This window comes from Clytia hemisphaerica, unplaced genomic scaffold, assembly GCF_902728285.1.
Source record: "Clytia hemisphaerica strain Z4C2 unplaced genomic scaffold, Clytia hemisphaerica genome assembly, whole genome shotgun sequence".
Taxonomy (NCBI): domain Eukaryota; kingdom Metazoa; phylum Cnidaria; class Hydrozoa; order Leptothecata; family Clytiidae; genus Clytia; species Clytia hemisphaerica.
The window spans coordinates 384108-411553 of NW_027104297.1; the positions used below are offsets into that span (position 1 = coordinate 384108).

The 27446-nt window shown below is 34.0% G+C and overlaps 4 protein-coding genes across 6 annotated transcripts; all 4 read right to left on the bottom strand.

Moving 5' to 3' along the window:
* Positions 1-1577: 1577 nt before the first annotated feature.
* On the bottom strand, positions 1578-13528 carry LOC136817285 (dynein regulatory complex protein 1-like). Its single transcript, XM_067073621.1, has 18 exons — positions 13329-13528; positions 12665-12758; positions 11885-11997; positions 11311-11362; positions 10529-10585; positions 9274-9396; positions 8489-8631; positions 8019-8175; positions 7590-7664; positions 7204-7328; positions 6442-6516; positions 5626-5772; positions 5086-5338; positions 4502-4591; positions 3776-4119; positions 2581-2791; positions 2145-2189; positions 1578-1830 (listed from the first exon to the last, which is right to left on the bottom strand). The coding sequence occupies exons 1-18, from the start codon at positions 13454-13456 to the stop codon at positions 1765-1767; spliced, it is 2298 nt and encodes a 765-aa protein (XP_066929722.1). The 5' UTR covers positions 13457-13528; the 3' UTR covers positions 1578-1764.
* Positions 13529-14482: 954 nt separating this feature from the next.
* LOC136817286 (uncharacterized) lies at positions 14483-16628 on the bottom strand. Its single transcript, XM_067073622.1, has 2 exons — positions 16574-16628; positions 14483-16024 (listed from the first exon to the last, which is right to left on the bottom strand). Exon 2 carries the CDS (start codon positions 16021-16023, stop codon positions 14569-14571), a length of 1455 nt encoding a protein of 484 aa, XP_066929723.1. The 5' UTR covers position 16024; positions 16574-16628; the 3' UTR covers positions 14483-14568.
* A 688-nt stretch (positions 16629-17316) lies between these two features.
* Positions 17317-20223, bottom strand: LOC136817287 (uncharacterized). The gene is made up of 2 exons (XM_067073624.1): positions 20127-20223; positions 17317-18980 (listed from the first exon to the last, which is right to left on the bottom strand). Exon 2 carries the CDS (start codon positions 18977-18979, stop codon positions 17552-17554), a length of 1428 nt encoding a protein of 475 aa, XP_066929725.1. The 5' UTR covers position 18980; positions 20127-20223; the 3' UTR covers positions 17317-17551.
* Positions 20224-20485: 262 nt separating this feature from the next.
* On the bottom strand, positions 20486-26886 carry LOC136817288 (uncharacterized). 3 transcript variants are annotated; one of them, XM_067073626.1, is made up of 2 exons: positions 26814-26886; positions 20486-22120 (listed from the first exon to the last, which is right to left on the bottom strand). In XM_067073626.1, exon 2 carries the CDS (start codon positions 22116-22118, stop codon positions 20673-20675), a length of 1446 nt encoding a protein of 481 aa, XP_066929727.1. In that variant the 5' UTR covers positions 22119-22120; positions 26814-26886; the 3' UTR covers positions 20486-20672. The 3 variants fall into 3 exon arrangements, with proteins under 3 accessions (XP_066929727.1, XP_066929726.1, XP_066929728.1); XM_067073625.1 differs by lacking the exon at positions 26814-26886 and adding an exon at positions 22895-23292; XM_067073627.1 differs by lacking the exon at positions 26814-26886 and adding an exon at positions 22787-23290.
* Positions 26887-27446: the final 560 nt, after the last annotated feature.

Consider the following 27446-nt stretch of genomic DNA (forward strand, 5'->3'; position numbering starts at 1 on the left):
CCGATATTCAATTTTTTTTGTCTGCGATGGCTTAAAAACGACATCTAGTCCTTCGGGCTTTATAAATCTATGGACACAAGGTTTGAAAAAGGAAAATGCAGAAATGTCTATATCGTTATATTAAAAACGACGGATCTTTACTTAGTAACCTTGGAACAATCAGTAAGTGAGGAATTGTATAACGACACTTGACCCAATCTAGATGTTGATATTTCCATTAGAAACCAAAAGAAAAAAGTTTTAGAAAAACCAACATCGGACCAATTATGATATTAAACTTAAAATCTTCATAAAGATAGCGAACTTTTTAAAAGGATAATTACTGGATTTAAAGATAAATCGATATCTCGGTAGAATCTAAAATCTTAAAAATCAACAGATTTATAATAAATCACAATAAATTATATTTACACGAATTACAATATTATGATATACACAACAAACTCTTTATATTATTAAAATGATGTACAGAGCAATCTCCGTTATCAAAATCATGCAGGTGTCTATTGCCGGGGTGGGGGGGGGGGGTGGTAGGTACTTTGGCAAAACTTTTTTTACACCCTCGAAAGTCTCTCAAAGGGGGTACAAAAAGCATAAAACAGCAATCGAGTCTCTAACAGGGTCCCAAAATCACGTAATATCAAAAATCGACTCGCTATTAGCGCCATAAAGGGGCAAAATTTGGGCTGAAAATCAGGCAAATAGTCTGGTGGTGTCTATTGAACTTTTTTGGAAATACTTTTTTTGTCTTGGACAAAAGCCATCATGGAGATGAAAAAACTTTGAGCAATACAGCTTTGGAAATTCAATGTAAGGGCTGTGTACAGAATTTTAGCCCAAATCCATCACTACAGCAAAATGGGGCGACATTACAAATAGATTTAGCATACCATGGAACGGCGAGTGCTAGATAAAAACCACAGATTGTGGCGATAAACATAAGTAAAAATAAAGCTTACAATTTGACCCTTGTTTAAAAAAATAATAAGCACACGCAAACCATACCAACGAAAAAGTATTTTTTGTACACACTCGCAGCCAGTCCAGTTATAACGTTTCAACTTTTTTTTGTGTTCAAAAGAAAGAAAAAAAAACTAAAGTTCGAGAGAGTATGTGTTTTTTTGCGACGAAGATGTCACGTCTATGAAACTTTGTGTCAACATTAAATTCTCCGATTTTTTTGAATCTATTTTTTTAAAAGTCAATATTTTGAAAAGGAAAGAATGTGGAATTTTGAACTAAAATAGTAGTGTGATAGCGATGGTGACATAAAGGGAATATTTTGATTGACAATTGATGACATTTTGCTGATGTCAGCATTTTTATCTTCATTTTATTTTTTTGAAGTAGTGGATTGATGTAGATTTTAGCGAATAAAGAGGATATCAATTTCGTTTACTAATTTTACGTCAGCAGGAAAAAAACGTTTTCTCTCTCATTGACTTCTCTAAACAACAATTTTTCAAATCATTCAATTAATGACGTAATCTTTAAAGTAGAGGATTGGAACGGGTCGCAAATCTCAACACAGATCACCTAACTTCAAGATCATCACACGGCAGAACCATGCAGAATGATTAGAATCTACCCGGAGATATTTTCTCTCATCAAAACCAATCGGAAAAGGAACTATGCAATGAATACATAAAATATAATCTAAAGTGTCGGCTGTTGAAGGAAGCGGGCTAGCCCGGTTGGCTAAATTTTGAAGCAGTATCATCTGCTTTAAACTATTTTTTATAGGCCCAAAACAAAAAAGCACTACTACTTTGAATGTCCAGTTTCAACTTGCAAAACACGTGTCGGTGGAATCTCCAATTCTTGATTGACCTGCAAACAAAATCGTGATAAATTGTCGGTTAGTGGGAAGCACGGGTTAAAGGTCACTGGTTATTTAAAGTACAGATCGGAAAATTGTAACGCGCTCGAAACATAAAATTCATAACATACGTTTCTAAAAATATTATAGGTATGCATTGGAAATGTTATGCACAAGTATTCCATTAGAAGATTTGAGTGACAAATTGCCAATCGCAAAATATTGATTATTGAAGTTGTATTAAAAAGTAACATATTCTTGTTGCTTAATAAAATCCTATACCCGCAATTCAATCGATCCCCCCTAAATAAAAGTGCTAACTTACCTTAGAGCTTAGGTACTGATGTAAAAGCATTCGCAGTTCGGAATTCTAAAAGAAAATTATACTATTGATTTGAAGTTGGAGGCTTTTCAAAAAACCATAACTGAAGAAAATTAATTTTCGCGGTCGAAAAGTTTTATAACAATACAACATTCTGCGGACACTAATTTCGTACTTTTTTCGGACAAATTTTACATTTTCGGGGTTTCCTGGAACCGAAAAAATAAGCAAACGCGAGCAAAATTATTTCCATTAAAAGATTCAATTTATATTAAAATTAAAATGATGGCCTGGGACACAAAGTGTCTGAGCGTTGTTCTTACGTTATGTGGACACAACGACGTGGACACATAACACCCGGCGGGGCGGGTTACTCAGTTCATCTAAAGTCTAAAGAAAAAAGTTTCCTGGGTCAACTAGTTCAGTTAAAAGTAAATACCTGTTGTCTAAGGGAATCAGTTTCACCAATGAGAGTCGATCGTTCTTTCAATATCTGACTGTATTTCTCAAATCCTGATACCATCCCATCCCACAGGCGTTCTCTCTGTAGATCAATAACCGAAGCTAGCTGCGTCCAATATTGTTCGTCGTAACTGCTATCACGTCCTGATGAACTACCGATACGGACGGTGTTTGATTTGCGACTGTCCCTAAAGCAAAGATACAGGATGTCTAGGATTAATTCTCACCTAGTTTTGAAGTGTTCTAGATTCTTTGACCGAATTTTGGAGTAACTTTAATATTTTGTTTGTAGCTATGTGTAGCGTTTCAAAGCTTTTTCGATGCTCATTTTGATTTAAATGGTAAGATATACACTCTTTGTAGCCTTCTTCTCTTATTAAAGGGATAATCAGATGGTTTGAGATATTTAGATTACAGAAATCTTCTGTGGTCCTTAGTAAAACCTCAAAGTATTTTTGTGTAACAATTTTCAAAAGTCAAAAACTTGCAATTTAAATATCTCGACTTTGAAAAATAGTTACCTTAAGGGAAGAAATTTTCGCGAGAAGAAATTTTCGCGGAATTTAATTTCGCGAATCAGAGTTTCAAAATGGCAAATTTCGCGGAATTTAATTTCGCGAATGAGCCAGTTTTAAAAGTTTCACGGAATTTAATTTCGCGATTGAGAAGAATTTATCAACTTAGATTAACTTTTAAGCATCATGGAGTTGTTTATATTTGTTTATATTTGATAAAAAATACACGTTGTAATGCTTAAAAATCAATTGTGTCCATCTTTTTTTTGGTAATACCTAGTCAAAAACAACAAAATAAAAGAAGAAGAAAAAAAATCGAATTTCGCGGAATTTAATTTCGCGATTTAACAATTTTGGTGTGTTTCGCGGAATTTAATTTCGCGAATTATGCCCAAATTCGCGAAATTGAATTCCGCGAAAATTTCTTCCGCGAAAATTTCTTCTCGCGAAAATTTCTTCCCTTAAGGTAGGCAAAAATATTTTGAGATTTTGTTCGAGACGATAGAAGGATCCCACATGCCAAATATTACAAACCATCTGATTATCTCTTTAAAGCGGTTAAAACAAAGCGAAGGAGCTACCTGGTCACCGGGATTATACCTACAAAAAACTTTTATCATACACGTGAGTGCTACGCCATATCAACTTAAATCTTACTTGAATGGTTCTCGATTATCGTCAATAAACTTTCTCAAAGATTTCACAACTTCGTTTGGATGAATGAGCTCTTGTCGAACAACCATCGGTATCGATTCTAAACTTTCATTTGATGCCGTCTCCTGATTGGTTAAATCACAAGCTTCTTGTTTCTGATTGGTTGGCGTGTCAACCTGATCTTGATCCTGATTGGCTCCTTCTGTTATTGGAGCGTTTTCATTGGTCAAGGACTCTTCTCCATTCTGTTCCTCTTCGTCTTCGGGTTGTTCGAGTTTCTCCAAATAACGATTATAGAAATACTTGCCGAGTGATACGATGTCTCTTTCTGACTCGATACCGATGGCCTGGTAAAAGAAGATAGGGTTTCATATAGCAGTTCTCACATTGACACAATCAAATACAAAATTAATTAATTGTATGTACATTAACATTATTCGTGCAAACTACACGGGATCGTTTATTGAATTCAACTTTAGCATACGGAATTATCTTTTATATGCCTGCTAACTCCTTCTCATCGTTGGGACTATATATCATTTTAAAAGCTGAAACTTTCAGAATAGATCACAACAGGAGATAGCAAACAAAAATGAACTCTTTGCTGTTTTCAGAGTTGTATTTCGTAAACTGAAGGAGCTAGACAAATTTTTTAAGATTATGACCTGGGAAAAAGCCAACACTCCACTTTTCAAAAATAAAAACGGCACCATTACCATGGAAACTTACATTAAAGATGGCATCCAACTTCATCAGCGATTGTTCATCTTTTTCAATGGGTGCCAACAGTTTGATCAACTTTGCTTCAACAAGAAATCCCTGTCAATTATAAAAAAAGCTAGATTGACATCAGACAAGGTATCAAAACTTGTAGATTGAAATAGTTTTTAAAGAGTTTTTTTACAGGTATTGCACTGAAGTGAGCCTTTGCCTGGGCTAGTAGGCTGCTGAATACTACCTGCAGTTTTGCAGAGGAGATTAGCGGAGATTAGCCGAAAAAGTTAGCATGGAAGTCACCGTGAAAATGAAAATCAATCTGAAATTCAAACACAACACGTTGTTTTAAGGCACGACCACATAAACACGTTCGCTGCCGATTAGGAGTACACTCGGTGGTACTTCGAATGTCCATAACATTTTGATACAGAACTCAGTTTGTTGCTTGTTTTAGAATTCTGGTTTAATACTTAAAGCCACTGAAAACAAAACTAATGCCACAGGTGCCACTGAAGAGTTTGGTTGAAATTTTTGGTTCGGGTAAATTTTTTGATTCCTGAAATAGGTTCAGCAGTGAAAACATTATACTAACTTACCGATTCATCACAAAGCAGTTCCAGCATTCGTTTGATCGCTCCGGTGGAAAGCGGTGCGTCCAAATCTTCATGGCTGTGCTCAATCTCTTGTTTGGTGCTGCCCTCCTTCGTAGAGGTCTTTGCAGTCATTTTGCCGTGTGAGTTACTGTCAGCGGATTCATCATACGCTAAGATCTCCGTAGCTGCATCCAACGCAGTCTTCGATATAGCTTTCTTCGAGCCGTTGATAGGACCAACTTTTTGCAGAAAATTGCTACAAATGTTAAAAGAGAGAAAAATTTCTTTGTTGTCATTTTTGGATTGCAGTTTCGGAAATAAAATGTGTTGACTAAAAGGCTTATTTTCTCAGCTTTCATAACCTATCCAAGGATTATCCTTTCCACCGATGATTTATCTCTAACTGTAACCTTTTCACAAATATTTTTTCTGACAAACGGATTTAGTTATGGGTTCGTTGTTAGGGGTCCGGCCCTCAACATTCCCCAAACCTACAGAATCTAGCCTCCTAGTGGTAAATCAAATGAGAGTCATAAAACTTACATTTCAGGTGAACGCCACGTCATACCAAGTTGCTGTTCAAAGATGATACGATCAGCGGATAACAAATCTTCGATCAACTCTCTTGTTTGTTCTTCATTCATTTTCCAAATATCCACAAACTTCTTGTTGTCCGTTGTTTGGAAATGTCTGAAAAATAGTTGAGTAACAAGATATCGTCTTTTGAAGGCATGCACTGAAGTGAGCCTTTGCATGGGCTCGGCTGATACCGTTTACCGTATACCGTATACAAGATACCGTTCATTTATCAGGTACTGTCAGGTGCCCTCTGTTTGCTTTTTCAAGTTTTCGAGGTTTTCCCTCATCATTAATCGAGAAATAATCTTCTCACCGATTTATAACCTCCACCAATTCAACCAAAAATAAGAGCTTTTCGTCTTTGGGTGAGATTGGCGCCGAAATATATTAGCAATTTTGGGTATTTTAACGTTTTTCAGAATTTAAAGATCGGGCGAGAATTGCAGTTTCAGTACTTCCACTTTGTTTCATTGGATTTTTCGATTTTGGAGGTGTTAAATGGCTTCCAGACTATATTCTCAGCCTTATTGGAACATATTTGAGCTTTTAGATCTTGAGATCCTGAGATCCTGAGGTCGTAAGTCTTAAGTCTAATGTTAAAACTCAGCTTTCAAACCGTACTTCAAAGTACTTAAAAATCACTTTCAGTTTTAAAGTTTTGAGGGAATTCCCCCTTTGTGCCAAATATTTCGGCGCCGATTGCAATGTGACTATTTCAAGAATTGATCCTACGTATGTATACCTTTTATAAACGTCTACAGACTTTTAGCTACTACTTACCTAAATTTCTTTTGTAGCTCCTTGTACTGTTCAGTCATTCGTTTCAAATCATCTGAAAAAGCTTGGTTCTCGTCCCTTTAAGAAAATTTGGTTGGAGTACAAAGAATACCAGCAAAAATGAATTTAGCTTATCATCTTAAATTTGCAACACCTGCTTTCTGGTGTTGCGTACCGACTGGTTTGTTCTAGCATTTCTAGTGTTTTGGGAGTCCGTAATCAAGAAAAGTAGGCACTAAGTACCCTTCCCAACCCCTTAAAGTTGAGGTGAAATCTAATGAAATCACACACGCGACTTTCTTAGTAAGATTTCCTTTCAAGAGTTGCTTTTATAAATCAAAAGTCCTTCATTTCGAACGTAAAGACAATACCTTAAGGGAAGAAATTCTGGCGGGAAGAAAATTAAATTCCCGGCAAATTTAATTTTTTTCTTTTGTGTCCGATTTTTCACCCCCCCCCCCCCCCCAATATCAATGTTTTCACCGTGATTTCGGATTTAAAAATCCGTCATCCGCCAAATTAAATTATCGCCAAAATTAGCTTTTTCCCTGATTTTTAGATTTTTCAGCCATCCACCAAATTAAATTCCCGCCAAAATTTCTTCCCTTAAGGTAGTGACTGGACCTTTGTTGTTCTGTTGACATATAATGCTATCTGGATTTTTCAGCTTTTCTAAGCATAACGCCCGAAGCTAAAATCAGACCTCAAACAAAATCTACATGACGAGTAAATGTTTCTCTGACATAGCCCTAAGGTTTTGCTTACTTGTACTGTTGTTCTTGCTTCTTGAGTTTAAATTTCAAATTGTTGAGAAGGTCTTGGAGGCGTGTGATTTTACGCTTCTGTTGTGATTTCGTTATCGTGTTCTCTTCGTCCCGCTTTTTCAACACCTGTTAATGAATGAATGTATGAATGAATGAATGGCGAATGTTAAAATCCAAGGTGGTCAGTAAAATGAGTCAATAGAATGAGGTTGAGAATCCAGGTTGTTCCAAAAGATGTGAAAAAAAATCCAATTAGGGTCCTGAAAAATAAAAAAAAAACCAAGAAGGGTTCACCTTCCCCCAAAAAGACCTCATCAACGTTCATAGGGGGTACAATTATTTTCTGGGATAGCCCATTAGGATATTGCCAAAACAAAGTGTCGATACCTGAAAATTATACTCGAGTTTTTCTTGATTTAACTGGTATGTTGCTTTCATCTGTTGAAGATTTTGCTCCAAAATCTGAACAAACAAAAAAATTATTATTCAGGTTTCAAGTCCAAAGACAACAGAATGTGAAATGATACGACTATGCTCTTTAAAACATATTCTAATAAAGTTTTTATTACATTCAAAAAAATTGCTACGTTGGACAAAAAGTCTAATTGAAGAAATTTTTAAAGCTCAGAAGTTTTATGTAAGAGCCTCCCCCGTAGCGTAGCCAAGAGGGGCGCAAAATTTTTGTAGGAGAGAAGATTTTTATGACACTGTAATGATCTATTTGTAATATAAAAAGATAATTACTGTGTTATAAAAATCTTCTCTCCTACACAAATTTCGCGCCCCTCTTGGCTACGCTACTGCCTCCTGATATACCTGAACGTCAGTTTCGAGTTTGATTTTGACCATGTTATACTCCTCTGCATCTTGAACTCGCAACGTGTTCAATTGTTCCTCGTAATTTTCCACGTGTTTCTGACGTAATTCTAAATACTCTTGTTCTTTCTGACGCCGTTGTTCACTCTGATTGGTCCTGAAAAATTTTGCATACCATTTTGTAAGGGTCAAATTGTAAACTAAACTAAAACATGTAAAACTTTGTTTGTAAGAAACTAGGTATAATCATACGAGGCCTCAAAGTTCAAGTAAAGAGTTTTGAACCCAGCGGGCACACAACGTTGTTTCAATGCTCATCTAACGTTATATGGACGTTGTGAACGTTGAATAAACGTTGAGACAACGTTGTGTGCCTGGGAAAAGGTTTTGTTTCTAAATAAGTTGATCTTGTTTGCGTGATTACCATTATAAATCATATTACAGTAGAGTCTCCTTTAATAAAAAAATACCATTTATTTTTGTGCGATTGCAGTACATCTCTCCGCTCGGAATAGAAAGCATTCTCAACATTGTCAAGTTCTTTCTTATGAGCACGATTCAATGTTTTGATTTGTTCTTCCATTCGTTCAAGCATGAGATCCGCATCTTCTGACTGAAACAAAAAAAAGAAAATTTGAATAAAACAACACATAAAAGCCAAAGTACCCCAAACTGAAACCTCTAATAATACTTTCGCAGAAGAAACTTTCGAATATTAAGTTCCGCGAAAAATGCTGAAGGTCGCCATTCGCGAAAGTTAATTCCGCGAAAAAAATTTTTTTCGCCTTCGCTTCCACATTCAGGGAATGGCTTTCTGATTTAAAGGTTTTGTTTTCAAATAAGAGAGATATTGTTTGCTTACTCATCAATTCTAATTCACAAGCTTTTTGATATACGGATGTGGAGCAAGATTGGTCAGAACGAGGAAAAGAAAAACAATTTTTTGTTTATATCAGCATAATATAAAATAGCCAGACACTGTCCTGATATGAATTATATGTCTGATATGAAACGGGAAAACTTATGTAAAAATGAAACCTTTAAAGTTATGAACCAACTTTCGTCAACATCTCCTGACTGGCATTAAAGGGGTAATCAAATTGGGAAGATCGCCGAAGGATCAAAATATTTCTACCTGCTTTCTTAGGTCTTTATGAACAGAAGTCATTGAATTGATTATAGTCTCAAAGAGACAGACCTTTCAACGTCATTCCTTTCTGATAAAGACGACCTCGATGGTCCAGAAATATTTTACCTGTTTTCTTAGGTCTTTAACATACTGGTCATCTTTTTGTTTTAAATCTTGTTGCAGCTCATCAATCAGGTTGTCTTTTTCACCGATCATTTCGTCACATAGTTCACGTTGTGATTCCAGCATCTGAGATTAAAGTAAGTAACTAGTAAGTAAGTAGATTATCAATTTGTCGAAATAAGCGAGTCGAGCAACCACACTCATAGACATAATGCTAAACTAAGGATGCAGCCGCACGCTAAAAAGAACAGATTTCGGAGGTTCTTAACTTTTTTTAGATTTTGAAAATTAAAATAATTCTTTAAGTTTTCTTATTCCCAGCACTTTGTGAATGATTTGGTCTAATTTCCTAAGAAACTGCAGAGCTTTGAAAATTTTCTTAAAATGTACTTAAATTTGGCCTCAAAGTCAATGTTTCCATAAACTTTGTTCTTATATAGAAAACATGTAGTTCAAAATAAGAAATCTAAACTTACTCTTGTACCTTTTTTATCAAAAAAATCTAAACTTATTTACTTTCAATCTTTGACTGAAGTCTATTCACGATAAGTGTGCACTCTTTTTTCTTTTACCTATAACTTTTGAAGGAATTCTTCAATCTTTATAAATTTGGTATCGTTGGAGAGATATTTGTGAGTGGAACAATTTGAAATAAAAAAATCTTCAAAAGAATTCTAAAAATGAAGATGAAAATGAAGAAGAAAAAAATGAAGATCTTGTAGAAAAGTGCTATAACTTTCATTTTCACTGGAGAGATATCACTCTTTGATCTTTGGAGGTCATCACTGTGAAGAAATTTCACTAAAATATTTATTCAATACAAAGTTATGATACAAAGTCAATAAGTGATTGACCCCAAAAAACAGCAAAAAACAGCGTTTTTAGACGTCAATCAGCTTATAACTTTGTTTGATATCTTTTGACTGAATGATTATTTTTGAGAAATTTTTTCACAGTGATGACGTTCGATAATCAAGGTTTCACTTCAGTGAAAATGATAGTTATAGCACTTTTCTACAAGATCTTCTTCATTTTCATCTTCATTTTTAGAATTATTTTAAAGATTTTTTTATTTCAAATTGTTCCACTAACTAATATCTTTCCAATGATACCAAATTTATAAAGATTGAAGAATTCCTTCAAAAGTTATAAGTAAATGAAAAAAGAGTGCAATCTTATCGTGAATAGACTTTAGTCTGTCATAATTTGGACAAAATACAATTTTGAACAGGCTGCAACTATGAAAAAAACAAAGTACTTCTTTTAATTGTTGAGGGACGTCCTTCTTCAGTGCACCTTCCCATTTTTTGGTGATCTGAAAAAAAAAATTGAAAAGTAACGAGGGAAAAATAAAGAAAACTTTTGAAACCAGTCTTCATTAAAGTTAATTGGTTATGAAAACCCTGACAGAGCGGATATAGAGAAACACTGCCAGGATCACTGTAGTTTTTTCTTCGGATTAACACATGTCAAAGCTCAAATTTTCGCTTTTTTTGAGCCCGTTGAATGAAACATATCTGTAAATGACAAAATGACAAGGGATAATTTCAGATTTTTTTAGCACTAAGACGCTTAAAATGGTCGAGCTGTTTCTAAAATTAATGAATTTCTGAATTTCATGTCGACTTCCGAAATTCACTTGTCAAACCAACTAGATGACTAACTCGGGCAAAAAAAATAATGGAAAGGACAAATACAACTAATATTATATTATAACGTTTAAGAGGTGTCTTGAATATTCAGAAAACGTTGAAAAGTTAATTTGATAGTTTGATTATCTTGATTTTGTCCTTGTACTTCGTCTCATTTTATAATTATACTTGCACTTTTAATAACCTAATTTTTATTTATTTTTAGAACACTAAATAATTACTGATGATCATTAATATATCGAAACATGTTTAAAAATAAAAATTAACATTGCTTCTGTCAAGCTCATTCGACTATCTCTTGACTTATCACAACTACGAATATCTAATTATCATTTTCAAACACATATTACTGTATTACATGGATTATAAACGACTCCAGTCTACAAACCTGTTCGAATTTGATAGCAGCTGTTTTGACTTCATCTTGCAATTTTTGTGTTCTAAAAATAAGAGAACAATATGATTCGAAAATACCTTAAAAATAATTCGAAAATCATCAAACTGCTTCTATTGTTCGCAAAAAAGCTGAGTAAGCAAATAGGCCGTTCAAGGAAAAAGTTTTATCCCTTTGAAGAAGTCATTTTACCATGAGATGGTGCCCTCAAAAAATATAGAACATCGAGATGGGGAGGGGGGGGGGTAAATTGACTATCCCCAACATGAGAGGGGAATAACTTATCTGGAATAGCCTAAACGACACGAGGTATGTTGTGAGAAATATTAGATCAAGAAGTTTAAAATCATAATTAGAACAAAGGTAAGTACACACAGTCAAATCTCTCTAATTCGAACCTCTATATAAATCTTTCTATAATTCGAACTTAAATCTTGGTTAAAATTAGTGTAAAATGCTCTTTTTAAATATTTCTCTAATTCGAAGAAAAAAATATAATTATAGTTACATGAAGATCGAATTAGAAAAAGGCAACTGAATCACTGATTTTTTCCAACCTTTCACATACCTTTGTCTGACATTTTCATCTTCTTCTTGTCGTAGTGTAGCTTCCCTCGAGTCACACGCTACCTCGATATTCGATACCAACTCTGTACCATCTGAGATCAACTTTGCTAATTGCTATTGAGAAACGGAAAAATAAAGTGAATACTTTAGTAAGGAAATATTACGACCACTGACCTTTATATAACCCTGGACCAAGCAATATCTGCCATCTTTGATTGGAGTTTTTTTTGGAATTGGTACCCGAGGAGAAGCCATTACAAGTTAAAAATTAACGTCTAACGCCGCTACATCATCAAAAGAATTCGAGGAAAAGTAGACCTAGCGCTCTCGATGCATTTACACCGCTATCGAGTAGTGCCGCCATTAGGGTACCAATTTTCAAAAAACTCCGATCAAAGATTTTGCTTGGCTGGGATTGAGAAGCTAGGTCCAGGGTATATAAAGGTCAGTGATTACGACCGCAGTCGAAGGTGACCCGAAGGCTCTTCTTTCGATAGCTATCTACCCGAAGGTAGCGGAGAGAGTGCTACTCTTTTATCTCCCTTAAAAAACTTTTATCAAAACTACATTGGTAATACGCCAATGGGTTAAACCAAAAACCAAAACTTCATTGTATATATTCATGATATAGACCACTGCAATGACTTTACGAAATTATGCAACTTTTCTGTTTTTGTTCCACCAAATACGTCACTTTTTCTATTGTTTAAGTGACGTATTGGGTGGAAAATTTTAAAAATTCTCAGAAGACTCTCCAGTGGTGCATATCATGAATACATACTTGGAAACTCTCTTCAATTTGTTTTCGGCTTTTGGATAATTCTTTAGTTGGTTCGGATGAAACTTTGACTGTAACATCTTCTCCAAGAGTGTCTCTAAAATGAAAAGACCAAAAAACTTTTTGAAAATGTTACATCCAAAAGCGATCTATGATATCCAGATCTAGATCGTGTGTCCATAGGGTGAACAGATTCTTTAAAACAATAGTGCTCTGTTGTCATCCAATTCTGACGTCATGTCACGACAAAGAGTATATTGAGAAAATTGGTCCCGATATACTATGTGGATTCTTTCCCAAATAAGTAATATAATTTAAACCCTTACAACTTGTGGGGAGAATGGGCATGGGAACCGAGTTTACCAAATGGAGAAAGACAAAATTAAATTATATCAAAATTAAACCCAGTCGTTGAAGGTCATTAAAGCCTATTCACGATTAAGTGTGTACTCTTTTTTCTTTTACCTTATAAATTTTGGAGGAATTCTTCATTCTTTATTTAAATTTGGTATCATTGGAAAGATATTAGTGATTTCGCGAATTTTTACTATTTTCGCGAGATTAAAACTCGCAGAAAAGTGTGAGATTCCATTCAAGTAAGCTTTTTAGAAGGATGAGAGAGATTTTGAGAAAGTATGAAAAAGAAGATAGCAAAAAAAAACCATACTTTTTTAAAGCCTCCATACGCCTTGTTATCCTCAATCGTCTTGCAGCAATGCGTTCCTCGATCAATGGTGAATCAACGGAGGGTCCAATATCTTCATCCATGGCAAGATCTTTGATTTGTGACGCCATCTTTGATTATTAATTTGTACTGTTGTAGTATCAATTTTTTCTTATCATTTTTACTTTTTGTTTTGGCTGAAAAATATAAAGAAGTATTGTGAAATTATATGCACTGAAGAAAATACAAACTAGCGACTAACCATGACAATTTGTAATAAAAACCAAATATACATTTTGGATGAAAGAAATAAAAAAAGTAAACAACAAAAGGAAAGCACAACACACAAAAGGAAGTGGTAAGCTGAAGACCGAAGTCTGAAATCAGGTGCGGTACAGGAACACTGGTTTGATGATTTCATGATCAGTTCAAGAGAATTTAGTAATAATACTTAATCACTCAAATTTAAGAGCATAAACATGTTTTTTTTACAAGCAAGTGTCTACGCCTTGGCCAGGCTCGTGTATGCTTAAGCTTTCAAAGCATCAAGGCAGAGCGTATGCTTATTATATGCTTACTCTTTTGTGCTTAATTGTAGGGGGTCACAAAAATCACCCCACCCAATAGCATTTTATAATAACCCCCCTCCCCCCGACTTTATGAAATTTTCATAAAAATATGCCAAAGCCTTCATTTTCCTAGAGGTTTTAGGGAAAATCACCCCAAAATCACTTGATATTGACCCCCCCCCCATTTTATGGATTTCCTCCCAGAGTACCAACTCCCCTGCTTATTCAACTCCTCCTACGATTAAGCACAGAAGAATATGAATTATAATGCATTTATTTCAACCAGAGCAAAGTGTTTGTAAAATCTCATAAAACTTTGTAAACATTCAATTAAAACGGCGTTCAGATTTTGAGACCTAACCATGTAATGTCTTTTTGTGCTTGACCACTTCCAAACCTTTTTGAACATAAAAAAATGAAGACTTGGAAAATACTTAGGCTAGCGTTTATGTTTATGTTATGTTTAGGAAATCTACAATTCTGAGCCTTCGTATGCTCATAAGCGTTGTGCTGATTAAAAAAAAATTGTTATAGCCGTTTTTGTGGTGTGGTGATTTCAATTTTCTAGATTTCAAAATTAAATGACTCAAGAGTGCACAAAATTGACACACAACGAACCATTGAATGCCAAAGCTTTGGTCTCCATGATCAATCGAGTTTTCAAGTAAGAATATTCAGTTTCTATTTTCCTCTCCGATATTGTACTTTCGTTTGGTACCAGTATGTATCATATTTTGAGACTGCAAGAAAGTTTCCAAATCTACCAATTCATTCATCAGCTTAAAATATCCATCTCTTTTCCTTTCATAAATATGTCGTTCTTTTTGCAGTATAATTTCAACTGTGCCTTCCGTTGATAACCTTGCGACCGCAGTAAAACTAAAACCAAGTCCAATATGTGGTTGCGCCCAATCATTAATCCAAAAGTGTGCGATTTCAAGATTGTTAACAAAGATATTTCTACCAATTAATTTCAACGTTACTTTGTTACTGTGCAGAAAATCTTGAATGTTTGTGTTTCGATTGAATCTAGCATCCGGTTGTTCCCATGAAAATTTTGGACATCCTTTAACTTGTAGATGCTTTAGGTTTTGTATTTGAACACGAACTAGATCAATATAAAAATCATGATGATAAAATTCTGTTTTTAAATCAATGATCAGTCTTTGCAAAATACTTTTCCCATCAGCGTTGCACATTTTGTTATCATCTTTGGTCTTCATTTCATCGAGTTCTATCAGTTTTTTAGCTGTATCTGAATAAAAATCATCTTTGAAAATCATTTTTACATATTTCAGCATGCTTTCATATTCTGCATCTCTGGTAGATCCAATAACGCTCAAGGACTCACGATGCAGAACCTCCGCAAAAAATGGAACACCACATTGAACGAGAACATTGAGACGCTCTGCATCAACTGAGTCCAAGCCTTCAAATAGTTCAATATATTCACTAAAGTTTTGTTTGTGATTTGAGATATCAAGCACTGTTGGCAAGATGTCCTTAACCAACACCCAATCTTGGTTATTGATGAAAAAATGAATGATTATTCTATAAAAAGGAAGTATTTGAGATCGGTTATTTTTAGAAATAGCCTTTCCAAAATGGCGCAGTAAGGTACAAAAAATATCGTTAGATTTCCATTCCTCTATATCAAAACAAGCATTTTTGATAAACCCTGATAGAATGAATTCCAAAGTCATTGCTCCAAGAACGCGTCCATCTGATATTGATTTTGACATCAAACTTGCCAGAATGAATTTGGTTAGAATCTTTGAATTGAACATTGAGTGTTCGACACCAAAAAGCAATAGAATACTAGCATACATAGAATCGACTTTCACAGGTTTAATTTTGCTGTAAGATTTGGAGTTTAATAAGTTCATCAACTTTTCCATTAATGAAGTTAACATCTTAGTAGAATCAACTTCCTCATATACGTATCGAAGTCTTCCCAAGAGATATTCGGTGATTTCGGACAAGAACTGCGGATCTGTCAATGTCTTACATTTGTCTACAAAACGTTCATAATCTTCCTTGGAGCAGTTAGATATATGAAGTTGTTGGGCAGCATCCCAAAAGTCTTTTTGATAATCATTATGATTTTTTTCCTTCGTTTGACTTTCCATTCTTGTTATGAAATAACTCAAAAAATGGTGAAGAACAATTTTTAGGCTTAAAAAAACTCAAAAAGTTAAGAACGTCCCAAGGTTTCAAAATTTTTAGATGTTCTTATGAAAAAAAAAACAAGTGATACTTTTATGGACCTACCTGTTTATAAAACGAATAATAACAGTTTAATGAAGGCAATGTAGAAACAAAAACTGAATAATTTAAAATTTTGAAAGTTGGTGCCAAATTTTTTTTTTCGAAAAATGAACTTTTTCATATTCAGCACACTGTAATTCTATGTCTTTATACAAAAATTTAGGAAAAACTAAAGAACAGATTTTTAACAAAAATATTTTTTTTCAAAAATCGGGCTCCGTCAAATTTTGGTTATCACCATTTTGCACCTTTAAAAATACCAAAAATCGCAAAATTCCTATGATTCGATCCAGAAAAAAGTTGGTAACAGACGAACAAACACAGGTTAATTTATAGGACCTCCAGGTAGGTCCAAAAAACAAAACGTGTAGACAAACTGTCATTTTAGTGAATGGTAAAAAAAAGTTTTACCCTCTATGACAATGATAATTTCTTTTTTGTTTTTGTCTCAATGTTTTTTTTATTTTTTGCTGAAAAATAAAAACAAATAATCAATGTTAGTATTTCTATGTAAGTAAAGCAAGAGAGCGTGGATTTAACGAGAAAGATAAAGTTGACTTTTGTTCGAATAATTGGATTTTTATCATTTCCAAAATATCTAAAATACAATATTCTATTTAATGAAGCTAAAGGAATGTTTTTGCAGAATTAGCAAACCGACCCATGAATAGATATACTGGCTTTAATAGGAACAATTTAAGGTCAAATTTAGACTAAGAGTGCAAAAGTTTGTAGTAGGGGTATGACCCCCTAGGTTTATTTCATCCCCCTTTATACCCATCCCCCTTTCTGTAATGAAGTCTTTTATTACCTTATTTTACAGAAATAAGGTAATATAAGAATGTTTCGAATTTTGCAATAAAACGAGACAATGGTCCCATTGTGACCATTTTGTATATGAATAAAAAATTGACCAAACATTTCCAACCCCCCCCCCTTTCTTATGATCCCCTACATTTCCATCCCCCATTTTCTTGGCAAATCTTGGTACCCCCCCCCTATAAGGCCCTCAAAACAAGAATATATCAATTGTTACACTAGGAAAATCTCCATTCAAGCAGAAAAGTGAAGAGAAAATTTTTTAAAATAAGCTACACTTCACAATAGGAAAAAAAATTTGGCAGAAAGAAAATTTGGTAAATTTGGCAGATTTTCCCAAAACACACTGCAAATTTTTTTTTTTCAGCCAAATTTAACTCGTTTTATATATATCTTCCAAATTCTTGCTATTTACGGACTTGAAATAAGTCTTTTTCTAATAAAAACATGGTACTTTTGTCAGCCGTCAGCCAAATAAATGAGTCTTAAAATTCAATTCTGTCAAATTTAAAGTAATACATTAAAGTCTATTGACAAAAGTGGTAATTCAAAGTGAAATTTGAAGACCATCTAATTTCTTTCTCTTTGTCTGAGATTATATTTTCTTTTGGTGCCCAGACGCATTAATTTTGGGCACTGCAAGAAAGTTTCCAAATCTACCAATTCATTCATCAGCTTAAAATATCCATCTCGTTTCCTTTCCCAAATATGATGTTCTTTTTGCAGTATAACTTCAACTGTGCCTTCCGTAGATAGCCTTGCCACCGCAGAAAAGCTATAACCATCTTCAAGATATTGTCCAGCGTGATCATTGATCCACGCATGTGCAATTTCCAAGTCGTTTTCAAAGTCATCAGATACAACTAGCCTCACTTTATCACTTTCTAAAAATTCTTCAATACCTACGTCATAACCAAACACGGCATCTGGCTGCTCCCAAAACAATTTCGGACACCCTTTGTCTTGTAGTGGCTTTAGATTTTCAATCTGAACACGTACTAGATCAATGTAAATTTCATTGTAATAGAAATCCTTTTTTAAATCATGGATCAGTCTTTGCAAAATGCTCTTTTTATTTGTGTTGTATATCTTCTCGTGATCTTTGGACTTGAACTGGTCAAGGGCTATCAGCTGTTTTGCTATATCATAATAAAAGTCATCCTTGAAAATAATTTTTACATACTTCAACATACTTTCGTACTCTGATTCTTCAGTAGACCCAAAACCATACAATTTTTCACGAGAAACAGCCTTTGCGAAAAATGAAATACCACTTTGAACAAGTATTTTGATTTGTTCAGATTTCAATGATTCCATGCCTTCGAAGAGTTCAAAGAAACACCCAAAATCTTCATTGTGATCTGAAATATTAAGCACTAAAGGTACAAGCTCCTTTGCCAATACCCAATCGTAATTCTTGATTAAAAATTGGATCATTGTTTTGTAAAAACGATGAACTTGAGCTCTGTCATTCTCAATAGTAACCTTGCCAAAATGCCGTAACAATGTACAAAAATCATCATTAGATTTTAACTCTTTTTTACTAAAACAATCCTTTCTGAGTAAACCCCATAAAATGATTTCGACAGTCAAAGGTTCTTGAACAAATCGATTGGATATGAATTTTGTCAAGATTTCTGGACGAAACAGCCACTTGGTCCCAAAAAGCATAAGAACAATAGGGTACAAGGAATCTTTTTCCAGCATTGCTGGATAAACATCACTATAAGCTTTAGAGTTTAACAAATCAAATAACGCTTCAAGTAATGAAGTTAGCATTTCAATAAAACAAACTTCTCGATTTTTACCAGGTAGCCAATTCAGGAGCTTTTCAATAATTTTGCACAGGAAATCTGCATCAGTCATTTTCTTACATAGCTCAACAAAATGATCATAATCTTTCTGGGAACAGTCTGCATCCCCGAGTTTCTCGATAGCATCAAGAAAAGCCCCTTGAAAATCAGCGGAAGATTCAATTCTGTCATTTGTCTTCTCCATTCTTATAATGAAAAATAACAAGTTTTTAAAACTAGAAATAAATGAAATCTTAGATTATAGATATTCTTTCATATGATATACAAAGGAGGCACACCTCTATGCTGAAAAAGCAGAATAAAAGAGATATTCTAAACATTTTGTGCTTGAGTGGCAGGAATAGAGAAACAAATTTTCTTTGTTTGTTTAAAAATAGTAAGCAAATGTCAGGTATAATGTTAGGATTGGTTAGGAGATATGATAGTTGAAATCTATTTCAGGCCCTAAAGCAGCTTGCATGAAAACACACACAAGCTTGTATCATTTGGTGAATGCATGAAAATCAAAACAAAATTGTGTGAATAAAATGAAGTGAAATTCTGAATGTGAAAATCAACTTTAAGAGGTCAACAGGTCACAGGTTATTGACACAGGTCAGCTTTAATTATTAAAAAAAGCAAAAAGAAAATGTTTGAAAACACTTATTGTCAAAAATATCATACTGGAGGTATATTGATCTAGAACATTTTTAAGGGGGTACTGAAAAGTCTGCAAAATTTGCCTTGTTTTAGAGGCAAACCCAGTTTGCAGAATGTGGCACGTTTGCTTGAGATCTTGAGTGCACAAATCGGAAAAAGTCAAGTGCAGGTGCAAAATTTGAGGTTTTCAGGTGCAAGGTGTTTTCAGACAAAATTCACAATGTTTGGGGGGTAAATTTCCAAAAAATGTTATATCCTCCCCACACCCCCTCATATTCAATTTTTTTCTGAAGAAGCCCAAACTATATCCACTCACACAGCCAGGATCCTACTAAGGATCCTAAAACATACTTGGGGTTAGTGATTTGTCCTTGAATGTTCTAAATAGCTTACAACATTGCATATAATATTTTAAGAAACATGTTATAAATTATGCTAGAAGTAAGTTATACTTTTCTGTTCTGTAGTTTGTATGACCTGTGTGTATGACCTGTGTCTATGTCCTGTGCCCTGTTGACCTGTGACCTGTTGACCTGCGTTTCAAACTGGCTGCTTTCAGAGGCATAAATTTGTGAAATGTACAAATATTATAGCAAAAATTTCCCTAGAATTGGAAAGAGTGGAGCCTAGAAAGCATCAAGGGCAAAATTGTATGAAGAATAAATTATAAAATAGGGTCAAACATAAAAAACCTGTAGAATATCAAAATAATTCTTTGTCTTTAAATTGATGGTATGTTATGTCCTTCATTGTGTTTTCTTTTTTGTTTGTTTCTTTTACTTTTCGACTGAAAGAAAAATAATAATAAGTAAAACCTTAAAGTATGCTTTAAATTAAAGAAATTATTGAACATAGTAGAAAGAAAGACCTCTTCAGTTTAATTTCTAATAAATAGTTTATCATATCAACGTTCATTAGTGCATACTGGAATTCAACGAAATAACAGAATCTAATTAGCAACTAAATTTGGAATACAAATTAAGGGAACTTATTTTCAGTTTTTTTCATGGTCTTTTGGCAATACCAGAAAGGGTAAAACACATGAAACATGTTAAAAAAATTTTTAGTTAAGTTTTTATCAAAATTTTGAAAAATTCCTAGAAATTAATAAAATAATTACGGTCTTGCTACAATTTTATGAATTATCTACCTAATCTCACTCAAACAATTGAAAAAGTGAGGTATTGGATGAATTAAGAAAATTTTCTACGATAAGATACGATTTTCTACAATAAGATTTATTTTCTTTTTCGTTCTCTGAGATTGTATTTCCTTTTTGTGCCAATACGCACTATCTTTGGAGACTGCAAGAAAGTTTCCAATTCAAATAATTCATTCATCAGTCTAAAATATCCATCTCGTTTCCTTTCATATATATGTTTTTCTTTTTGCAGTATAACTTCAACTGTGCCTTCTGTGGATAACCTTGCGATAGCACTGAAACTATAACCTCTGTGAAGATGTGGTCCGGCATAATCATTAATCCATGAATTTGCATATTCCAAGTCATTTTCAAATTCATCAGAAACAACTAGTGTCACTTTATCACTTTCTAAAAATTCTTCAATATGTTCGTCATAAAAAATGGCATCTGGCTGCTCCCAATACGATTTTGGACACCCTTTGTCTTGTAGCGTCTTTAGGTTTTCTATCTGAACACGTACTAGATCAATGTAAGATTCCTTAAAATAGAAATCCTTTTTCAAATCTTGAATCAGTCTTTGCAAAATACTTTCTTTAGTAGTGTTACACATTTTTTCATAATCTTTAGACTTGAACTCATCAAGGGTTGTAAGCTGTTTGGCTGTATTGCAATAAAAATCATCTTTAAAAACAATTTTTAGATACTTCAACATGCTTTGGTATTCAAATATATCAATATATCCAATACCATACAATTTTTCACGAGAAACAGCCTTTGCGAAAAATGAAATACCACTTTGAACAAGTATTTTGAGATGTTCAGATTTTACTGATTCCAAGCCTTCAAAGAGTGCAAAGAAATACTCAAAATCTTCATTATTATCTGAGATATCAAGAACTGAAGGTAGAAGCTCCTTTGCCAATTCCCAGTTATAATTCTTGACTAGAAATTGGATGATTGCTATGTAATAGCGATAAAATTGGGCTGTTTTGGTTTTAGCAGTTGCAATTCCAAATTGACGAAACAAGGTGCAAAAGTTCTTATTAGATGTCAAATCTTTTTTGACCAAATAATCCTTTCTCAACAAACCCCATAGAATAGCCTCAATAGTTGATGGCTCTTGGGAGATATACTGGTTGGATATCAATTTGGTTAGAATATCTGGATTGAACAAACCATCATTAACATTAGCAAAAAGTGTAATAACCACACCAGACATAGAATCGATCTTCACAGGCTTGGCTTTGCTGTAAGATTTAGAGGTTAACAACTTCAACAAGGTTTCCAGCAACGAAGCTAACATTTCGATAAAACCCTCGTTTTCGTAATATAATGCAACATATGGGGTTAACCTTAGCAGCCTCTCAGTGATTTTGCATAAGAAGTGTACATCTTTAATTTTCTTGCATAGAGCAACAAATTTCTTGTGGTCTGCTTTGGTGCAGTCAGAACTGCTAAGTCTGTCAACAGCAACAAAAAAGGCCTCTTGGTAGGAAGCAACTGTTTCATTTTTTCCAATCTTCAGCAATTGATTCTCCATTCCTATTATGATCAATGAAAAATATAAAGTGATCATAATATTGATTCAATATAGATTTAATAAACATTAGTGACGTAGATAAGATCAAAGTAATTCTTTTGTCTTAAAAATCTGTTATAAGGTATGTATGGGCCCTTCAAAAAGTATGTAAACTCTGAGGGGGAGGGGGGAGGAGGGAGGCTCTTCAAAAAGCATATAGAAGCGTACTAGTTTTTTTTCTAACTTTCAAAATGAAAAAGAAGCGCTGCAAATGAGGAAATTTCAGTTGGCCAGTAATTTTTTGAACACAACAAAAATAATTTGAGCGGGAGGTCTAGCAGAACCTGTTTAGAAAAGTCCGAAATAATCTTGAGATTGGCTACAGTAAACACTAATTTAAAATCTATTCGACTCTTAAATTAGAAGCGCTATTTTAAGTATCTAAAGCCTCTAGTCTTCAAATTTTAACTGGACAAAATGAAAGATTGAGCTTCAGAATGGCCGGTAGAAACTACAAGATGACCGGTAATTACCAGTCATCAGTTGTTATTTGCAGCACCGCTTAGTTTAGTAAGTTTCTAAGTTTCCTTATTACGATTTCATACCAGAAGAAGTGAACAAGTGGGGTCGTTTAGCATAATTTAGGGAAAAAATAAGATCTAGCTGAAACACTGTCTGGCAATACTCACAATCTTAGTGACTTTTTTAAATAGAACATTTGTCGTTCGATTAAGTTTGATTGGACTTGAATAATTCAGCCGTTTGATTATAATTTAGCGACTCCAGAAGTCACACACCTTTTGTTGACATCAAACCAAATATTTCATTTTTCCGTGAACTTTGAACGCTTCTAACTTTTCTTCTATGTATGCTAAAGCATTCCAGTTTTTAATAAAAGAAAGCCAGTGGTCTTAGCTTTCTAGCGGTATTTAACACTGTGGACACGAGCTAGACGGGAAATTGGTAAATTGCAGAACGTTTTTGCGACATTTGAAAATTTGAATTCCATGGGAGAAAAAAAAGTTGCAACTGTTGATTAACAAATGTTTCTGGAAATGGAGGAAAAAATAGTTGAAGGCTGAAAATTTGTATGTTTATCAGAAAAAGGATGTGAGGAATTCAAAAATCATATTCACTAATTCTAGTTCTTTCATTTTCATGTAGTTTTTTTCACTTTTTTGCGGAAATTGACTTTCTCTGTTTCAGAAAAACTTATTCTTTACTTATAACTTTTTGTTCCTCTGTTCCTGGAAATGCCAGAGGCCCCTTGAAAACGTCCTACCACCTTTTTTGACTCATTTCAACCTTTTCCAAGCTACATTTCTTCAAAAACAAAAATAAAACAATGCAATGTCTTCTTTTTTCAAAAAAAGATATATCTTTCATTATTTCGATAAATATACTAAATATTTTATACAAATATCTTTATATAATCCAGACGTAATTAATCGATTCAATTGAGCGGTATTTTTAATCGAACTTTGTCAAACTTATTCTTAATCGAACTTTGTTGTCGATTAATGTTCAACTGAGTTTGGTTGTTGAACTTTAATTGAATAATCACAAATTTCTCAAATTACAAAGTTTGATTAAGTTTGATTACTGAAATCGGACTTACAGTAATCAAACTTTTTTAAAGAAAACTATGATAGTTCGATTAGTTTGATGACATTAATCAAACTTAACCAAACTAATCGAACTTAATCAAACTTTGTCAAGTTTAATCAAACAAAAATTTGAGAAAACCCGAGCAACTGAAAGCTGCTCCACTTCTTGCACATAATTTGATCGCACTTTTTCGAGCAAGCTTGTACGATATTTGTCAAAAGAAAAAAAGAACAATGAAGCATTTCGAGCATGCGCTAGTCATCTGGGGTAATTACGGGACGATTTTGACATATTTGGGCATTACTCTAAAAGTATTAATCCTAGAGATCCAATTTTTTGATATTTCATTTATCAGAGTATGACCTTTACACAAGATTTATTACTTTTCCTTGAAATTTAGTAGATGCTCCTAAAAATAATTTTAAAGGTGTCCCATAAATACCCTGCATTTTGGGGTATACGGGACACCCTCGGGGTAATTATGGGACAGGTATAAAATGTTATCGAAAAATCCAGATATCTTTCCAAAAGGCTATGATATTTGAGGTTTTGCATCCACTAAATGACTTCAAATCCAAGTGCTATCATTTAAAGGACTTTCAACAAAATTAGTGACAGTGTCCCATTTTTACCCCAGCCTTTTTCCCATTTGGGGGTAATAACGGGACACTTCAATCAATAATATTTCTATAGAGCAATCTAGACCAACTGAAGTATATTTAGATGCAAACCTTTGCAGGTTTTGAAAGACTTAGAGTGTAGTTATGATTCCATTAAACTAGAAAATCAAGTTTGTAGTTTTCTTATAAAAAATAAACACTTCAAACTCAAACTTTAGTGTCCCATAATTACCCCAAGATTAAGATTTGACTACGGGGTAAATATGGGACACACTTTTTAGAGATAAGGTGCCTTGTTTGATAATGTGACTATTATGATTTCAAACCATAGTATCTTGATGTCAGAATTCAATCAAAACATAATCAAAGTGATTGCAGTTCTTCCTGACACTAAAGCTTGGAAAATTCCTTCTAAAACTACGAAAATTGATTTTTATGGTGACATGTGAAACTTTTGTTGAATCATCAAAAGTATATGTTAAAATAATCTAACTAGAAATAATCTAACTAGACATTTTTCTAGCAGCTAGAATGACTATCTCCAAATCCTCTCCATCTGAATCCAAATTTATAATAATAGCACCATTTTAGGGGTGTCCCGTATTTACCCCTTAATTTTAACTGTCCCGTAATTACCCCAGATATGACTATACATTTTTATGACGTAATCTTTTTTCCGAGCAAAAGTGAGTAAAGCCAAGCAAAAGGTGAGTTTGCAGCCCTTGCAGGTCGAGATCTGCAGAATTTTGCAAGACCATATATGTCAAGGATTTTGCAGCGGCAGATCTGAGGAATGCAGCCCTTGTCATAAGATTACGTAATCGCTTGTGAAAGTGGCGACTAAATAGGCCACTATTTTCAGGGCGCTTTCGTTTTACACCCTCCCCCCCCCATCCCGCTTTTGCTGAGTGGATAACAGCCTACTTATGCTACCTTATTGGAACTAATTTTCGCGGGTTTTAATTTTAGCGTTTTTCGCGGTTTTTCGTCAAAATCGCTAAAATTTGATCCAGCGAAAAATTTTGAGAGTTGAAAACCGCGAAAATTAATTCCCGCGAAATACAATTTTTTCCAATTTTAACGAAAAAATTTGAAAAATCCCTAGGAAAATGAAAGAAATTTGTCCAAAAAAGGGCAAAACCGCGAAAATTAAAACCCGCGAAAATTCCAGAATGGAAAAAACCGCGAAAATTAGAACCCGCGAAATGCAATCTTTCGGATATTTTTTTTCGACCGCAAAAATTAGTTCCCGCGAAAATTAGTTCCAATAAGGTATGACTTACCTGATAGTCGCGCGGCTGAGGTCGAAAAAAGTGGCTAGAAAATGATTTTCGTGATACACCTCTTAGATTCCACTTTTTTCGATGGAAACTCTCGAATTAGTATGTGTAGATTACAAAATCAAAAAGTTTCCACGATATTATCGTGCAAGTAACGAGTAATACACCTTTCCCGTAATTCAAATTTCTCAGAAATGGCCCGGGAAAATGTGCGCTCCACCGTTGTGTATAAAATTGTTTGGGAGGTAAAAAACGCATTTTTGCCTGCGAGGGGTTAGGGAAAGTGGGTTTTCAGCTTCTAACTTTTGATAGCGATCTTCTTTTGGCAAAATATTTTCAGGGTGGTATAATATCATGAATAGATTGAACATACTAAAATTTGAGGGGATTCTGTTCGACAGAACTTAAGAAAAGCTCAAAAAACCAACTTTCCCTAAGGGAACGCAGGCAAAAACGGGTTTGTTTACCTCCAGAGACCAAACGATGGAGAGCATCAAAATAATGCGCGCGCATTAGTTTTACGAATTACGGGAAAGGTGTATTGGCGATTTTTTGCGTTTCCAGGCAAAATTGCAAGGCCTGGAAATTCATGATTTTTGGGGGGTCTTCAAATTAAAAAAAGACCTATATCACATGATAGAGCTCTTCAAACTGAGCAAAAAAGTGTATTACACCAAAGTCCCAACTTCTCTAGATCAAAATTTATTGGCCTATTTGTGGTAAAAAACTGATGGAAAACAGGGAATTTCCCCACAATCTGCATTAATTTATGCAAAATTAAACACCTTTTTGACCACAAATACGAGTTTCCGTTGTTTTTTTTGGAATCTAAAATATGTATCACGAAATGAAACGTTTTTCGACCTCAGCCGCGCGACTATGATTTTTTGTCAAAATTTGTTTTGAGCAAATTATAGTCTGAAAATTATTTAGATTTTGAAAATTGTTTGATTAGACTCGGTAATATTTAGTAATTTTCTTTTTTTTTCAAAGCTCTGCAAGAAAAGATATGTTTCGAATAAAAAATTGAAATTTGAAAAATCTTCTGGAGTTGCTATAAAAAATCTTCTGGAGTTACGTCTGGTTTATTGTTGGCCTGCCTTGACGATGTTCAATCTACGGCAAAATGTTTCTATAAATGAAACTGTCTAAATTCACAGAAAAATGGAAGGCCAAAGTTACACTCTAACAACTTGGATACAAGATACCTCTCACAAACCGTTGATATTTTTTGCAAACGATATGGCTTCACCGTTCACGGTTTCACGGTCCACACGCGCGTTTCTTTTTCGCTTTCGACTCTGCTACCATGTTAGATTTTTTTTTTGGACTTGATTTTTCAAAACATTTACTTTTCCCCATTCTTTATTCTTATTGGGCAATCAAGGCTTCGTCTAGTAGCGAGGAATCTCTTCAGGTAGCTCAGTAAACACGCGCACGAATTTTCTATCGACACATGTTTTTTATAAGAAAAAACTATGTAATCTCTAATAAAATAAGGGCGTAAGGCTTTTGGGCTTCGATGGCCAATGTATTAAGATCAAGTCAAGAACATTTCAAAGGCTTTCGGGAACACCCAATTTCACAAAAATACTCACAATAATATGATGGCGAAATTAAGAACATTAAGGCTTAAGGCTTACTTATAACTCAAAAAGTTAAGAACGATTCAGCGATTTTCCGATATTTTATACGGCGGCTTCAATAATTTTAGATGTTCTTATAAAAAAAGAAGTGTAAATTTTGTGCGAATTTGGCGATTTGGAAACTGTACAAATTCTGCTAAAATTATCAAAAATTGCTGACTCGTCAAAATAAGTTTAGAATAATTATTCATATCA